The sequence below is a fragment of the Pogoniulus pusillus genome, chromosome 29 (genome assembly GCF_015220805.1).
Source record: "Pogoniulus pusillus isolate bPogPus1 chromosome 29, bPogPus1.pri, whole genome shotgun sequence".
NCBI lineage: Eukaryota > Metazoa > Chordata > Aves > Piciformes > Lybiidae > Pogoniulus > Pogoniulus pusillus.
In genome coordinates, this window is record NC_087292.1 from 4,740,507 (window position 1) to 4,758,447 (window position 17,941).

General features: G+C 45.8%; 1 protein-coding gene across 13 annotated transcripts in view; it reads left to right on the plus strand.

Annotated features, from left to right (window-relative positions):
* PTPRT (protein tyrosine phosphatase receptor type T) overlaps nt 1-8,055 on the plus strand; it is a 767,160-nt gene extending 759,105 nt beyond the window's left edge. For all 13 annotated transcript variants that reach the window (XM_064167548.1, XM_064167549.1, XM_064167557.1 and 10 more), the window contains one exon: nt 387-8,055. In XM_064167548.1, the coding sequence (XP_064023618.1) occupies nt 387-440 (54 nt within the window). In that variant the 3' untranslated portion in view covers nt 441-8,055. The remainder of the gene's footprint in view (nt 1-386) is intronic.
* Nucleotides 8,056-17,941: the final 9,886 nt, after the last annotated feature.

Sequence of the window (17,941 nt, forward strand, 5' to 3'; positions counted from 1 at the left end):
TTAATACTTGCCGTACATTGAAACTAGGAAGGGAGAGCAGGCCAAATCCCTGGCCTTGCTCCCTGCAGCTGAAGAGATTAAACTCTCCTGGATTCAATCATTGTCATTGATCGGAGTGAATCTCACCTCAGAAGCCATGTGTGTGCTGAGGGCTTGGAACAAAGAGTGAGTAGTCCACCCTGTGCCGTCTCTTGGGCTGTTTTCTCCTCCACTGACAAAACTGTCTGTTGGTTGAGCTTGGTCAGGACCACACAGAAATGCAAGTTTTGTTTGCCTGGCCCTGCCATATACTATGAGAAATAAGGCATTTTTGGCAGCTTGGTAGGATGAGGCTCTGAAGACTTTACCCGTACCCTAATGGCACTGGTTTCTGTTCTCTCTTCCAGGAACAGTATAAATTTGTATACGAGGTTGCACTGGAATATTTGAGTTCCTTTTAGCCCAGCAGAGAAGGGAAGGGAGCCTCCAAAATGCCAGGCCCCAATCTCTGGCAGACACTTCTCTCTTCTCCCACACTGGAAGGCAGTGACACGTGTGGGAAGGGAAACCTCTCCTTCCCCGAGCAAGAGACTGGGATTGCGCAGACCTCACCGGACAGAGGAGATGCCGCCTGCGTTTGCTGCTGCCTGCTTTCTACCAGAACATCTACTGCTTCTTAAATAACCTCCTGTAAGAATTAGCACCGAGGGAGACAGGCTGACAGACTGGACTTTCTAATCCCCTCTGACTTCTCCTCTCCTCTCTTGGACTGTGTTTTTGCTCTCCTTGCCGCAGAGTGGGGAAGGAATGAAACCCTTAGGAAATTCTCCTTTAAATGCCTCCTTTTTAATTTATAACTTTGTTCTCAAATCCCAGGCTTTAATTTTCTTATTTTTTTTATTTTAATTTCATGCAGCAGTCATTTGGGAAAAAATGAGCCATAGGGGATGTGTGAAATGTTTCATGACTATTCGCCTACCTTATCTGCTTCCTTTTACTCCACATTTCCAGTTGAAAAGGTCAATACACACACACATAAAAAGAAGAACCACTGGAATTCTCTTCCCTTTTGGCATGAAAATAGGTGGTGGAGATGAGAAGCTGTTCATGGATTCACTGCCTCGGCTTCCTCCCACATTTGGCCAGACCCAAGGCTGTGCATGAACCGCTCACATCTCTCTGGTCTGTCTTTGCTTTGGTGCTGGCGAAGCCAACACCGTGAAAGGAGTTTCACTTGAACCTTAAGGTTAACTATTTGCATCAAACAAATTGCATTTGTCTTGCAACTCTTGGTCAATTTGTTACCATCTTCTATTTCAAGTACTTGCTGGGTGCGGTGTGTCTCTGAAAAACAGGGTATGAAGTTGGAACTATTGATCATAGATACTATGTATTATTATTATTCTTTTCTATTTATTATTTGTATTGCTGTAGAGCTTAGGACCCCTAGTCATGACAGGACTCTGCTGAACTAGGCACTGTGCAAACAGAGAACAAAGAAGGTTCCTGCTCAAGAGTTTAAGAGCTGAAGGTGATCTTGAAGTCAGGATTGGTCAACATTTCCTCACTGTGTCCAAGCTGTTGTGCAGTCAGATGGAGCTGAGTGATTCATTCAGTTTTCCAGGCCCTACAGTCTTCAAAATGTCAACCCATCCAAGCTGTAGGAAAGGTGATGTAGATACCCAGAAACCTACTCTGACACTTGTTAAGAGAAGCATTAGACCAGCACAGCAAATTTCCTTCTTAAGCAAAATGGCTTTTGTGTTGTTCTGCAAAACTGCCTGTGTAACTCTCCTGCTTGGAGACAAACACCAGATGTGTTTTGCCATGGCCCTGGATCTCACTCTGACTTCTCAGCAGCTAAGAAATTGCTTTTCTGAAAGAGTATGTTTAAGTAGTTAATCATTAAGGTCTGCAGGGTAATCTCAGAGAGAAAAAAAGAGACTGAACAAGGCCTTGTGATACTCAGTACTTCACTTCAGCCCTTTATTTTTCTTGAGGGTGCAGGGGTATGAGGTTGTTCTGTGTAGAAATTGGATCCTGGGAGATGTAGGTTTCTTCCAATACATACATGCTAAAAGGTGGTCTGAAGGTAAGAGTTTAAGGAGGCTCCACTTTCTTACCACCCTGTATTTCTCCACCCTCAGGTATATATTTGGAGGCTGTGCTGGGAGCTCTGTCATGCTGGTGGCTGGCCCAGAGCATCCCTGAGTTGAAATGTTTTACTCATTCTTGTGTGCAAACTCTGCTTCGTGGTCATTCTTGTTTCAAGTCATACCTTTGCCTTGGCAATGAAGGATGAAAATGAAATCTGATAAAAGCAGCTCTTGATTCAACACACACCAGTATCTAAGCAAACAGATGTCATCTCTACCAGGACCTGCAGCAGTCTAAGAAAGGATGCTTGGAGCAGCAATAATCTCCTTCCTGCTAAGCAGACAAGAGGCTTCATAGGGTGCTGAGCAACCTGATCATATTCTTTCAGGGGAGCTTTGGATTCTTGGCTTGTTCCAAGTGAATATCATGAAGGTCTTAAATGAGCTTGAACCAGGTTGTCTCTGATGTAGCCAGCATGCCAAAAAGTACCACCAGGAACCCCTCACAGGTGCCACTGCTCTGTCGATTCTGCTGTCCACAAGAAATGACAGAACCACTTTCAGTTCCTGTTGGGGCTGTAGCTAGGTGTCTGGTGTCTCATGAAACAAGCTACTGTGTTTAGTTGTTTGGGTGGGGGGGTTGTTTGTTTGTTTGTTTTCCTTTCACCACTAAGCAACATAACCAATTCTACAGAAAAACAATAGAAGGTAAAGCAAAAAAATGGGAGGCAAGAATGAGAAAGAAAGCATAATAGTAGTGTTTTGATTACAGGTGGCTTGCTGTGACAGTGTAGGACAGGAGTTGGGAGCCATTAGCAAAGAAGAGGGAATCCTGATCCCAGAATGGGATTGGTCAACAACTGCACAGGTAGGAAGAAACTACAAATCAGCAAAGTGTTGGTGACTTCATTAATGCCAGGAAGCCAGAGGGAGTCACTCCCTGTGGATCCTGTGGAAATGTGAATTAGTTTTTATGGTTCTGTTTATTTCAGATGGAAACCAGCAGAGTGATAGGTCCACCTCACGAGCTCCTGAGAGACTAGTGCAGGCACTGAGGGTCACAGCCAGGGATGGAGAGGTAAAAGGAATGACAATATGATTGAGATGTGAAGTGTTGGAAGGAATTTGAGGCTTGGCTGTCATGAAGGAAAGTGGATTAAGAAGCTGTAAGTAAGCCCATGGAGGGATGTGTGCATGGAGAGAAGGAGCTGTCAGATGAGTGGAGCAGACTAGCCCTTGCAGTGGAGTTGTGTAAGGTCTTGAGGTAGGTTTGAATGTGCTTTGTGATGTGAAAAGTGCTGTGAAGAGGTCAGGTGCACATATCAGCTGACTCATAACAACTCATCAGGTGCTTTTAGCCCTGTGCAAATGCCAAGGACAAGGAGCAATGGATGTAAATTGCAGCAAAAGAGGTTCCACCTCAACACAAGGGGGAATTTCTTTACTGTAAGGGTCCCAGAGCACTGGAACAGGCTCCCCAGAGAGGTTGTGGAGTCTCCTTCCACGGAGACTTTCAAGTCCTGTCTGGATGTGTTCCTCTGTGATCTGTGCCAGATTGTGTGATCCTGCTCTGGCAGGGGGGTTGGACTCATGATCTCCTGGGGTCCCTTCCAACTCCTAACATCCTGTGAGCTGTGAGCCAAGGGATGGTAACAGAAACTACAAGGAGAGGCACTGAAGCTAAATTTTACCTTGAGTTTGTGAGGAACGAGTTTAGTGCAGACATTGGTCACCACAGCCCAGCTGTTAGTCACATCTTATGTGGTAACTTAACTGTTTGCCTCAGCCTTCTAGTGCCCAGCCTGCCATCCATGTGGAAAGTTGCTCAGCAATCAGCCCAGATTATGTTGCCAAAGTGTTTTATCGTTCAGTCACATGGATTTTGGAAGACAGACCCAGCTTCAGCCTGTGCTGGGCCGGGGATCTCGATGTCGTTCTTGCAGCACAAAGAACATCCACTGAATGTGAGTTAATGACAGGGGAAAACGTGTGGAGAGAGAAGCTCACTGTAAATAATCTTATTACCTTGAGGTTGTTTAAAGCCTATAGGAAAATAGGTAATGTGTTTGAGGTGAGATTATGGGTGATGGGTTTGTTTTCTCTGGGAAAAAGGGAAATTGAGATGAGATAAAGGAAGTCTACTCACTCCCGAAAGGATTAGTAGTCAGAGTGAGCTTTCCAACAAAAGCATCACCTGCTGTGGATGGAAAGTGATAATGTACATCAGAAAAGGTGAATTCCTTAAGGAATTTTAGGCTGGAAAAATATGATACTGACAATATGTGAATGGTCAAAATAGAGATAAATATATTCCCACTGAGACATCTTTCAGGAGTGAGGGAGCACTGCTTACTGATAGCACTGTATTGGTCTGAAGTTTAATCTTAGAGGGCATTAGATGTAGATGGGTGGTTCAGGGGTGACTATCTCATACAGGGGTAACTAACAAATTATTAAGGGAGGTAACTGAAGCAAAGAATTCCAGAGCTATCCAGGAAAAGGAAGGCCCTGAATTGTCTGAAGGAAAGACCAAAACCCCCAAAAGGTACAGTAGGACTTAACAATCTCTTTCTTTGTAAGGTTTGTGCTTGGTAGCAGTCTATGGGTTTAGTGTTTATATATAATGAAGATCTTTGCAGCAGCTGTGTGTTATGCTGGCTCTTACAGGTTTTTCCCTTCTTCAGATTGCCTGCAAGGAGATGTGTGTTTGATCTCCTGTAAACAGACTTGAGGTACTTGTTTATTAACACAAAGAGATGAGACCAGGCAAAGGAGCGCAGTGCACACGTGAAGGTAACTGAATCAGGACCTCTGGTAGCAAGCAAGTGACAATTTGGTGGGTTTATTTGTCTGCAGATTGAACTAATTGGTATTCTTTGATGAGGGAATTCTCTGGACTCTGGTTGGTAGGGGGCTTTTCAGTTTGTGATTTAAATTGCTTCAGCAAGATTGCACAGAATTAAGTCTGCTTTTGTCACGCTCTAATAGGTCCCTCTTAATTTATTCACCTTTTAGACATTTATGTGAGCTGGAAGTATCCATTCTAGGCCACAGGCAGTTAACAGGACCTTTAGAGGTAGTCTGTGGGATTTCCCTTGGGAATCTCAGGCCATGTATTGCTGGTCACTGCTATTGATGTGCTGTAGGGTCAGAAAAGGAATAGCAGCTCCTGCAGCAGGTGTTTCAGAAGGCAGTTACACCAACTGCCATCTGAAAGAGGAGAGAAGAAGAAACCCAACATTATTGGAGAAGGCAGATAAAATGATGGAGCCCTGAAACAGGTATGAAACTTGCACCTTGTTCTGTCTCATTCTTGCACAGCTGCTTTTATATCTTACTCTTCTGAGTTCATGCCAAGATAGTAAAACCCAAGTAATGCCCCATTCCACTCTGTGGAGACAGAGCACTCAGGCTGTAACAGGGACAATAAATCCTGAGGGACAAAGATAAAAGGTTTGCCTGAGAGAGGAATCTTCAAACAGGAGGTGCCTCTATCTGTCACACTCACAGCATTCTTAACGAATCATCCCAGAGCAGCAGGCGGTCCTGATTGTCCTGCATGTGTCATGCAGGGGCAGTGTTCCACTCGGGAGACTTCCTTGTCCTGTAGTAAAATCAAACAAGCACTCCATTAGTTTTTATGGCAGCTCCAGACCCTGTAAGGGGCATCTCAAAACCTTGGTGTGAGCCTGCTGTGTTTTCATTTGAGATTCTTTCATTTGTCTCAATGTAGAAACTCCATTTGATCCCAGTTTGTTAGAAAAATCGAGGGGGGGCATCTGGCAAGAGTTGCTTAGCACAACCACCACCTCCAGGCCAAAAATTCTGTAGAGCTGTGAAATGCTAGAAGAAATTCCCTGCACATCCTCCCTGCGCAGACGTTCACAGTAGTAGAAATAGGAGTCAGCTAATTAAAGCTGGGGAGGCAGAAGTGAGTAATAAGGATTCTGTTAACCCTCCTGCATTCCTATTTATTTAGATTGCAGTCACAATATAGCCATACATATGTAATATACAATTTAAATGCAAGTGCTCTTTCCTATAGCTCTCCTTTCATCCAGGGTGAGCCACAGCTTAGCGAGCAAAGCCCAACTTCTCTAGTTCTGGCCAGGACCACTAGGAAAATAGGTCCTGTATTATCTGTTCATTGACTTGGAAAAGGTATAAATCATCTTCCTCATTATATATATATATATATATACACACACTTAAAGAATGTAAAACTTGCTGTAACCACTGAGGAAAATCACAGATTTTCACTCACCACAACCAAATCCTGGTGGTACTGAGTGCTTTGGAAAGAAAAAAGGAGCAATCTTGCTGACTTGCAGTGACTTCTCATCTATCATCTTGATTTGCTGTGTTCAAACATTTTAAACCCCTCCCTTGTAGTAAATAAACTATACTCAGAATCTCCTGCAGCTTCCTATTGGCCTAGCAGAACTGTGGAGCCCTGGCAGCCTTCTCAGTTTGTAGAACCACAAGAGGTCAAAATTAGCCGCTCCATCCCTGTCCCAGTGCATGCAGCAGTTTTTTCACCACTGTTCTGTTTTCAACCTGAGCCTTAAAACAAAACAAAACACAAAAGAATGCAGCAGATGCTGGTGTTCCCACAGTATTTCCTGGGGTGGGGAGAGAGAGGGGAAAAAAAAAAAGAGAGTGAAATGGGAAAACAAGAAATTCAGGTGTCTTCTTTGCACCTCAATTCAGCATGAGCTGCTTCTGAGCAGAATAAACATGAGCCTGCTCATGTCACTTTGTCTGAAGCAAGGATTTGCTTGTTGCAAGTTGATGTCTTCTTGGGTCCAGTCTTGATGCCTCATGTGTAGGTATCCAGCAGCAGAGTGGTTCTGCAGGGCTTGTCACAGAATGAGTGAGAGCGTTTTGGTGGAGATATGCTTCGTGGAGAGACCTGATACTCCATATGCTGCAACACTACTCTGGGGGGAACTCAGTGACATCTCTCGAGCCTGTTGCACTGTGGAGAGTTATTTCCTTGTGTGAGTAAATCATCTTTCGGTGGGCACCTCCAGAAAAGAATGAGTGTGAAATTATGGGAAGGAGCACGTTTGGGGGGATGGAAGTGGGAGCGTGGCCAACACTTTGCAAGCTTTGCTGAATTAAGGTATCTAAGAAGATATCTAACTGCCCAGGACATGTGGTGGTCAGGTGTTTGCATTGCTGAAAGTCTAACCAGACTTCACATGCTGGACTTTCATGTACTTGGAACAGAACTGGCATTACTCCCTCATCAGCCCTGTAGCCCTTTCTTACATCTCCAGCAGCTGGAAGCTGTATTTCTATGCCAAAAGACTGAGCTGTGTCCTTACGGCACCCTTAAGCCCACACCGACTCGCCGCATCGCCACAATTCATTCCCATGTTGATTTAATCTCCTTCACCTCCTCCCACGCCCCTGCACCAGTGCTGTTGAAACTCAAACGTTAGGAGCATCACTTCTTGCCAGACTTGCCCCTGCTCCTCACAGCGACGCTGTGGCTGCATCTGGGTCAGCAGGCTCCTGTCCCAGCTCCCCGGATGTCTTTTGCCAGCAGGGAGGAATGCTGCATGAGAGCTAGCCCCTGCTGTTGCGATGCCGCCCTACCTTCCCCTTCTCCTCTGGCCTTTATGGATTACTGGTGAGACTCACTTGTACAGTTTGGATGTTTGATAGATAAAGCACGTCTGGAAAAAAAAAAAAAAAAGAAAAAAAAAAGGAAAAAAATATAAATACAAAACTCTCAACACTGTGCATTCAGTGTCTTTTCTTTCTAGCTTCGAAGAGGGAAGGTAAATAATGTCAAGTCAACGAATATCAGATATATTTTTTGACTGTACATTACAGTGAAGTGTAATCTTTTTTTTACAACTGCGAGTCCATCTTATTTATTCTTGTAAATGTTCCCAGACAATGTTTGTAATATGGGCTGTGTTGCAAATCCATAAAATAAATCTGTGATCTGAGATTCATGTTTTACTAAGAGGCTCTTGTGCTGGTGCCTTTTCTTTGCGCTTACAGGGGACGGTGAGGAGTGCCGCTAGGAACGGTGGTGTGATCAGGTTGAGGATGCGCCTGCTGACTGCACGGGGGGTTGGACTAGATGGCCTTTGGAGGTCACTTCCAACCCAGATCATTCTATGATTCTGTGATTGAAGGATATTGAGGTGATGGAGTGGGTCCAGAGAAGAGCAGCAAAGATGGCGAATAGTCTGCTGAGGAGCAGAAGATACTAGAGTTACTCAGCCTGGATTAAAGGAGGCTGATGGGAGACCTCCTACATCCCTACAGCTCTCTGAAAGGAGGTTGGAGTCAGGTGGGGGTTGTTCTCCTCTTCCAAGTAATGAACCACAGGACAAGAGGAAATGACCTCAAGTTGCGCCGGGGAGATTTCTTCCCCAAAAGGGCTGTCAAGCCCTGAAACAGCTGTCGAGGGCAGGGTGGAACCCCAACCCTGGAGAGATTTCAAAGGTGTGCAGCTGTGGTGCTGAGTGACATGGTTTATTGGTGCTGGGTTAATGATTGGACTTGATGGTCTCACAAGCCTCTTCCAACCAAAATGCTTCCATGCTTCTGTGATTGTATGGAAAAAGCCAAGACCAGCTTGTTGTCACAGCAGCTGGCTTTGCCTCATGCTTGTAGTTCAGAAGGAGCTGAAGATCAGCAAAGACAATTCACTAGGCACTTCAGTCCAGCTTCAGGTTTTGAGGTGGCCCTCTCAGAGCCTGTCTATGTGGGCTAAGTGTTTTTGGAAGTGACAGCCTTAGCAGCATGGGTTAGAGCAAAGCATGTTTCCGCACGGTTTTCTCTCTCACAGATATCCCCGTGTTGCTTCCTTGGTATTCGAGCGCTGAACAGAGGTTGCTAATGTGTTACTGAGGTTCTTCTGGTGTCTTCTGTAGACAGACACACAAGGGGCTTTTGTGCAATGTTCCATGCCAAACCCAGCCACAGAAGATGGGTGTCAGTAGTGAGTATTGTCATCTGTTTACTAGCAGCCTGCTGTGCTCTGGTCTTCTAGCATTGATAATCTTCTAACACATGCATGGTCTTGCCATCTGGTTCAGTCAGTGCAAGGGAGTAGACTAGGCAAGAAAGCAGACAAAGCTCCTGTGCTTTGGAGACAGTTTTACTCCCAGGATGTGAGCAGGGGTGCATCAAGATTCACAGCTTGGAGTGTCAGAACAGGAGACTCTAGTAGTGCTGTTCTTCTACACCCTAGCTGGTGAGAAATACTCCTGTTGGCATTGTTAGCTTTACTAACGAAAGAGACATCTTAGCCAGGATTTTAGCTTCTGGTTGTCTTAAAGCATAGTGAATCTACCTTGGAAGCAGACCTCACTATTCCCTCCTCTACGTACTCACTATTTTGTCTGAAAGTGCTTTGCTTTAGTTCCTCTTTGCTGTGAAGTAACTCCAGTTACTGTGCTGGTTATCAGTGTTTGACTCGGATATTGGTGTGGTTTTCATTGGCCTGATGAAGCAAGTTCCTCACCTTAATTGTGCTGAACGCTCAGATATGACATCTGTTGACTCCAGGGGCTCATTCTAACAAGGTTAAACTGCATCTGACACCCGCTGGTCACACACAGTTATTGTTATGTCATGGAGAAGTAGCTGAATTCAAAGAAAGTTCCTCACCACAGAGTTTGACTGAGAGAGAATTCTACCTGTGCAGTCCTGACTGTTTAGTAGAGACAGTTGTAGGTTCATAGCACTTCATCTTTATCCATACTTATCCAAAATACTTTGCCTGCACTGGGTATTAATGACAGGCTGTATTTATGGGAGATAAACAGCAGAGACAGCTCTGCCATGTTCCAGATGGTCTGATAAAGATACAGGTGGAAGTGCCAGCGCTGAGAAACAAGCACAAATTCATCTTTGTGGCTTCTTGTCTGCCCAACACAAGGACAGAGGTGGGTTAAAGCTGCTGAGTGAAGACAGATGCAGAAGCCTGAAACCCACTGGGGTTCAAAGTGCTTTGCACCATGTTGGCTGACACGTGCCAAGGTGTGAGTCCAGCAGGCATTTTATCCAGGTCAGTTGTTGCCTCCAGGTGTCAGCTGCCTTTCCACCTATCCATCCCTGCAGTAACCACTGTCCTCACACCAATACCACAGCAAGGTCTGTCAAGCATGACGCTCTTTGCCTGAGCTGAAGCTATCAGTTTCACAAGTTAAACCTCGAAATGTAATTTCTCAGGCTGAGGTGACTGTGCAGCTGTTGTTTAACAGGAGACTTCAAAACTGGCCCTTTACGCATCAGTTCAACATCCCTGTTCCCTCTCTAGAGCTGGACATCTTGATGGGGAGAAAAACACCTCTGCAGAGGGTCAAACTTGTCTTGGATAAAGGAGTCTAAGGCAGATGGCTCGGATTGTTCTCTGGATGTGTCTGTTTTGCTTCATTGATCAAGTTAGCTAGGTAACCAATACTGACTTGGGCAACTAATTTTGCTATGGCTGCAGTTAAATGAGATTTGCCTGTCCCATTACTGGATAGCTGCAAGCAAATGGCCTGCTCCACCAGTGAAATGGCATAAAGAGAGAGAGAACAGATTTAATGCTCCTTCCTTACACTTGGAAATTCTTCTGAAGCACCTGCTTTGACTGTATTGGGTCCTCTTGTTCTTTTGTCAAGTCCCACATTTGAAAATCAATTATATATATATATATATATATATGTATGTATTTTAAATGCTGTTTCATGTTAATGTTACTTTTGTACACTGGGGTATAACTTCAATTTGCAGCAGCTTAACCAAATAAAAATCCTTGGACTCTCCCTAGCAATGATCTCCTTTTTTTTTTTCTTACATGAGTTATTTCTGTGGCTGTTTGGAAGTGTGTCATATTTCTTGCTAAGGCTCCCTTTAGAAATGACTTGTAAAGCTTTATCCATGAAGTCTTTCTATCTGGGGAATCAGGAGCTGCAGAACATTTGTGCTACAGGTCAATAGGGTTACTTAGATGTCTGTAACACTTACTGATGTGTTTATAAACACCTATAATGTACTCTTTGTGCCCAAAGCAATATAATATTTAGCACTCCTTTATTAGTACACTTTAAATGATATACCATTAAGATAGAGTGTAGCCTGATAGAATTTTCAGTGATGTGGTAAAATAGCTTTTTTTATGGCATATATAAATGGCTCCCTCTAAAACAATTGTGAGAAAAAGCCTGGCTTGCATAGGAAAATCAGTGAAATATGCAGAGTCTTCTGCTGGAGATGGATAAAGCCAGAGGCTTCTGGCAATAATCCTCTCGGCAGACTCGCATCTAGCATGACTGTAAGCCATGGTCCGTGTAGGATCAAGAGGTTGAAGAGCTTGTACTAAATATCCTTTTATTTGAAATTTCCAAAGGTGCTCCTGGGAGTATCCTTCCACTTACTGTCCTGCCTGAGCATGCTGAGGAGGAAGGAAATGCCACCAGTTAGTGCCTGAGCCTATTATGTAGGAATCAGCTCAGGCCTCAACTCCACCATGGACTGACATAACCATCTCTTAGGCAAGTTATGGTGTTGGTACTTAAACAGGTAAGTTTGCACTGGTTTTCCCTGGTGCAGTGCCTGGGTGTGGGATATCACCAGTGTGAGGTGATGTCTAGATGAATGATTCTTCCAGGTACTGAACTCAGACTTTTCCTATCTATAGAATTCATGTAAAGCTTCTAACCCAACAGCAGAGCATGCGGAGAGCAGCTACAGCAACAACTTCCACTCAGGACTGAGATGTTTCAGGTTTGTGCATCACTCTTGCAAATGCACCCATGTGGTCAGCAAGCAGGAAGGCAATTGTATGTGCAACTCTGCATGCAAGTGTGTGTGTGTGAGCACGTGTGCTGGGCTGTGTCTTCTGTCTCCTGCCCAAAAGCTGGGCACAAAGACATCTCTAGGCTGGAACCCTTTACTGGCAGTATTTGCACAATCCCAAGTGCTGACAATGGAAGAACAGGTTGTCTAGGAGGAAGCTGGTGATGTGCAAAGAACCCAAATTATTGTTTATTCTGCTGCCATAGAAACTATCTTGCAAAGAATAATCAGCTTTGACAAAGGAGGTGATGAGCAGCCCCAGCTTTCTGTGCTCGAGTGTGCACGCAGTTGGATTATCCTTACACCATGTGGCTGAATAGGTGAGGGCACCGTTTGTAAGCAGTCCTATTGGTGTAAAAGGCACCACAACATGTGATGCTGGTTCCTGGTTTGGAACATGGAGGATTAGCTGTAGCTTAAGTCAAAGTTGATGCCAAAATCCAGAAATCTGGTCTTGGTTTGGTTGGTTTCTGCTCTGGATCCTGAGGAAATTGCTTGTGTTTCTGGGGTTGTGTGTAGATATTATGTCAGTCTTCACAGATCTGCCTTCTTGCACTCTCTCAGTTGCTGCAGACAGATACTTTGCATAGCAAACATGTGTGGTGTAGGAGAAAGGCTTCTTTGGCATGTGGGGGCTGTCCTGCTGGAAAGCAGTTCAAGGAGAAAGATCTTGGAGTCTTGGTGGACAGCAAGTTCTTCATGTGACAGCAATGTGCTCTCTTGGCCAATAGCATCCCTCTGTGCATCAAGAAAAGTGTGTCCAGCAGGTCTGGGGAGGTTATTCTCCCTCTCTGCTGTGCCCTAGTGAGACCACACTGATTTTGGGCTCTCCAGTTCAAGAGAGACAGGGACCTGCTGGAGAGAGTCCAGCAGAGAGCCATGAAGAGGACTGGGGGGCTTAAGCATCTCCCCTATGGAGAGAGACTGAGAGACCTGGGGCCATTTAGTCTGCAGAAGAGAAGACTGAGGGGGGAGTCTGATCAATGTCTATAATATCTGAGAGGTGGGTGTCAAGTGAATGGGGCCAATCTCTTCTGAGTAGTCTGCAACACTAAGCCAAGGAACAATGGCTACAAACTGGAACCCAGAAGGTTTCACCTCAACATGAGGAGAAACTTCTATACAGTGAGTGTGACACAGTCCTGGAGCAGGCTGTCCAGAGAGGTTGTGGAGTCTCCTTCTCTGGAGGCTTTGCAGCCCCAGCTGGATGCATTCCTGTGTGAACTACCCTGGGTGATCCTGTTTGGCAGGGAGATTGGACTCCAGGATCTCTGGAGGTCCCTTCCAATCTCTGAGATTCAGTGATTCTGTGATATGGGGAAGAGTTTATTGCTTCCAGTTGCAGAGGTAGTCTGTGCATCCTTTAGTCTATTCCTTGCACAGAACTGAAACCTGTTGCTTACTCTTGTGTTGCTCAGAGCTGTTTTAAATCCAGGTGAAGAAAGGGCCAAGTGTCACTATTCTTCTTTAGCAACATTTTTACACTGCAGTCTGGAGCCTGCAAGCATTTGATAATGAGTGGGATCTGCTAGGTGTGTTCACTGCTTGCTGTGCTACAGCTGTGTGAGCTCTTTATTTTAATCTGACTCGCTCCAGGTTTCACCAGGTAAAGAAACAGAAGTTCTTTTTCTAGCAGGTGTGGAAATAAGCCCCCTCCCACCTCCAGAAATTTAAATCCCACTTCGTGCAGATCTGCTTACCCTGCAGTCAGGTCCAGATTGAAATAGAAGTCTGTGGGTTGCCCCCAGGTCAGGGTTGGAAAAAGAGAAGCAAATGAGTCTGGGGAATAGGAGTGGTCAGGCATTGGAACAGGCTGCCCAGGGAGTTGGTGGAGTCCCTGGAGGAGTTCAAGAAATATGCTGGTGGTTTGATGGCCATGGTGGTCTTACATTGACAGCAATGAGTCTTGGAGGTCTTTTCTGACTGAAACAGCTCTCTGATTCTGTGACTTTCCCTTGCTCCACCTCCTTCCACATCTCTCAGCTAGCATGAAGTGTCTAAGGCAAATGGTCCTCTTTCCCCACCTCATGTTCCTCTCCAAATAGAATAGCTGCAAAAACATTCACCATGCCATGAAGAACTAGGAAATCAAAACTCATTTTGGGCTCTATGGATGCAAATAATTCTGTCTGACAAAATCCTGCTGCTTCTGTTGCTCACATCAATCAGCTTTGCATGTCTGGGGACGAATCTTCTGCAAATGGCAGCTTGGAAGTGGCTGAAGAGCCACACTGATGTTGGGGAAATACAAAGCAGGGTTTAGTGTGGGGAAAGGGAGCAGATCTGTGTCAGAACCAGATGTTGTAAGGGCTCTTAGTCTGGAAGTGTGTTGAATAACGTCAGAATTGGACGTGCATTGCTTTGTGGAAAACACTGCCCTTTCTTCACCGCTGCTACTATTTTCTCTGCTGCTTTTAAAGTAATTTTCCTGCTGTGGCCCCTGCAGGAAACTGCTCTGGCAGTGCAAGCAGGGACCAGGAGAAGATCAGAAAGGCACATTGGTTCCTGGGAATCGTGCTGGATTATTAGGGAGATAACTCCATCACTTCAGGATCCAATTATTTGCAATTTTCTTGCTCTCTCACAGACTTCTGAAAAAAAAAGGGGGAGGCTTAGAAGTTATCAGCCCCAGAGCAAGCTCTGAGGGATTGATAAGAACATACTGCACCCTTTGAACCTGAGGGGCAACCTTAGAAAAAAAAAATCTTGCAGGTGGCTTTAATCTTTATGGTAAATGCAGTCACAAGGAGTGGAAAGATGGAAATGGAATGTTTTGCTAATGCGTTCCCTTCAATTTGAAATCACTTTCTGTTGCCTTCTCTTTCCCTTGTTTGATGTTCTCAATTGGAATGCAGTTTTCCTTGGGCAGCAGGTAGTTGTATGAAGCTGCCCAATCCTCCCCAGCTGCCTGACAGAGGGGTGAGATCACAGAAGCATTCAGCTTGGAAAAGCCCCCTCAGAATCACCAAGTCAAACCAATATCCCTACTCAACAAGCTGCACCCTAAACCATCTCCCCCAGCAGCACATCCAAACGACTTTTAAACACCTCCAGGGTTGGTGACACCACCACCTCCCTAAGCAGCACATTCCAGTGTCTGAACACTCTTGCTGGGAACCTTTCTTTTTTTTTTCCCCCTAATATCTAGTCTAAACCTACCCAGTCACAGCTTGAGGCCATTCCCTCTTGTTCTATCACTACTTAACCTGTGAGAAGAGACCAGCACCAACCTCTCCACAACCTCCTTTCAGGTAGCTGGAGACAGTGATGAGGTTTCCCCTTGGCATCCTCTTTTTCAAGCTAAACAGCCCTAGCTCCAGCTGAGACCCTGGAAGGGGAGTCATGGAGTAAATACCATTTAGATGTTGCTGGCATTTCCCACCTTCATTTTGGGGAAATCCAGACTTATTTATTCTTAGAAGCTGAACTTGTGTAAGTGCTGTCTTGTGTCAGGATATCTCTCTTTATGTCCTATATATATCTGTGCCAAATATATGTATGAAGAGCATGTCCATAGACAATTAGAAAGCTCTTATTTACTGGTAAGTGTGGGCATATATGTGTGAAAATTTATATAGCATCCCACATATAGCCTGCAGAAGAGGAGGCTCAGGGCAGAGCTCATTGTTGTCTACAGCTACCTGAAGGGAGGCTGTGGCCAGGTGGGGTTGGTCTCTTCTGTCAGGCAACCAGCAACAGAACAAGGGGACACAGTCTCAAGTTATGCCAAGGCAGGTCTAGGCTGGATGTTAGGAGAAAGTTGTTGCAAGACAAAGTGATTGGCATTGGAATGGGCTGCCCAGGGAGGTGGTGGAGTCGCCATCCCCAGAGGTGTTGAAGCAAAGCCTGGCTGAGGCACTTAGTGCCATGGTCTGGTTGATTGGCCAGGGCTGGGTGCTAGGTTGGACTGGATGATCTTGGAGGTCTCTTCCAACCTGGTTGAGTCTATGATTCTATAAACACAACCTGTAAATTCTGTTTACAAGATTATATATACTCTTATGTACATATCTGTACATGAGCATCTGTAAGTAAATAGCTTTTATGCTGCTTCCTGTGGGGGTGTTTGGCAACCTTGATGCTCTATATGTTATCTTGGGAAGGCTGGGGGAGAGGTGTGAGAAGGAGCTGGAATGAGGTTCAACAAGACCAAGTGTCCTTCACTTGGGTCACAACAGCCCCATGAACCTTCCAGGCTTGGGCAAGAACGTCTGGAAAGCTGCCCAGCAGAGAAAAGGACCTGGGGGAGTGGATGCCCGTGGTTAAGGAGGATTCAGTGTGTGCCCAGCTGGCCAAGAAGGCCAACAGGATCCTGGCCTGCATTATCAGTAGTGTCACCAGCAGGACCAGGGCAGAGGCTTCCCTCCTGTGTTTGACAGGGTAAAGATGCACCTCCAGTGGTGGATTCAGTTTTGGGTCACTCTCTGCAAAGAAGGACGCTGAGGTGCTGGAGCATGTGCAGAGAAAGGCAGTGAAGATGTTGAAGGGTCTGGAAAACAGGTCTGGTGAGGAGGGAACTGGAGTTGTTTAGTCTGGAGTAAAGGATGCTGAGGAGAGACTTTCTTGGTCCTTGTAACTCCCTGAAAGGAGGTTGGAGACAGGTGGGGGTTCATTGCTTCTCCCCTGGAGCATGAGATAGGATGAGAAATAGCCTCAGATTGTGCTGTAGGAGGTTTAGGTTGAACATTATGCGCATTTCCTTCTCCAAAAGAGTACTCAAGGCCTGGAACAGGCTTGCCCAGGGCAGTGGAGTCCCCATCCCTGGGGAGGTTGAAAAGCTGTGTAGATGTGGTGCTGAGGGATGTGGTTTAGTGATGTCCTGGCAGTGCTGGGTTAATGTTTGCACTTGGTGCTCTTGAAGGTATCTTCCAACCAAAATGATACTGTCACTCAGTGCTGCGTGCTGGAGTGATACCTGGTGGAAGAGGTGGGGTCATTGTTTCCTTCTCCATCACAAAGGCTGTTTTGATGCCTTGGGAATTTCCTTCCAAACCTTTCTACCTTAACTCTTTCCTCTGGCTGTGATTGCTGTTTCACTTCACAGGTGCTGTGGGGGAATGGCTAAACAGGTGACAGTGATGTGGTTTTACTTACAGTCTCACATCTCAGTTCAGTTCCCCATCCATCCAGCGAGCCCTGGGCAGACTGGAGAGCTGAGCAGAGGAACCAAACGAGGTTCAACAAGGACAATTGCAGTACAGGCTGGGAGGTGAACTGCTGGAGAGCAGCCCTGTGGAGAGGGGTATGGGAGTCCTAGTGGATAACAAGTTAACCATGGCACAGCAATGTGCCCTTGTGGCCAAGAAAGCCAATGGGATCCTGGGGTGTATTAAGAAGAGTGTGTCCAGCAGATCAAGGGAGGTTCTGCTTCCCCTCTACTCTGTCCTGGTGAGACCTCATCTTGAGTACTGTGTTCAGTTTTGGGCTCTCCAGTTTAACAGGGACAGGGATCTGCTGGAGAGGGTCCAGCAGAGGGCTACAAGGATGATGAGGGGACTGGAGGGCATGGCTGATGAGGAGAGGCTGAGGGACCTGGGGCTGCTTAGTCTGGAGAAGACTGAGAGGAGATCTAATAAATGTTTATAAACATCTGAGGGCTGGGGGTCAGGAGAGGGGCACAGACTCTGCTCACTGCTCCCTGAGATGGGACAAGGAGCAATGGATGGAAGCTGCAGCACAGAGGGTTCCACCTCAACACAAAGGGAAACTTCTTTACTGAGGGTCCCAAAGCACTGGCACAGGCTCCCCAGAGAGGTTGTGGAATCTTCTCTGGACACTTTCAAGGCCTGTCTGGATGCATTCCTCTGTGATCTGTGTTAGATTGTGTGGTCCTGCTCTGGCAGGGGGTTTGGACTCAATGATCTCCTTGGGTCTCTTCCAACCCCTAATATCCTGTGATCTCAGTGGAGATCTATAGGCCTAAAATCCATCCCTGTTCCTTCAGTATCTGGTGTCCAAGCATTTCCCTCAAGCTGAACCGAGTTGGGAGTTCACCTTAATTTATATTGCCCCTTCTGTTGGAAGATTTGTGAGCCAGGAGGGGGCTGTGT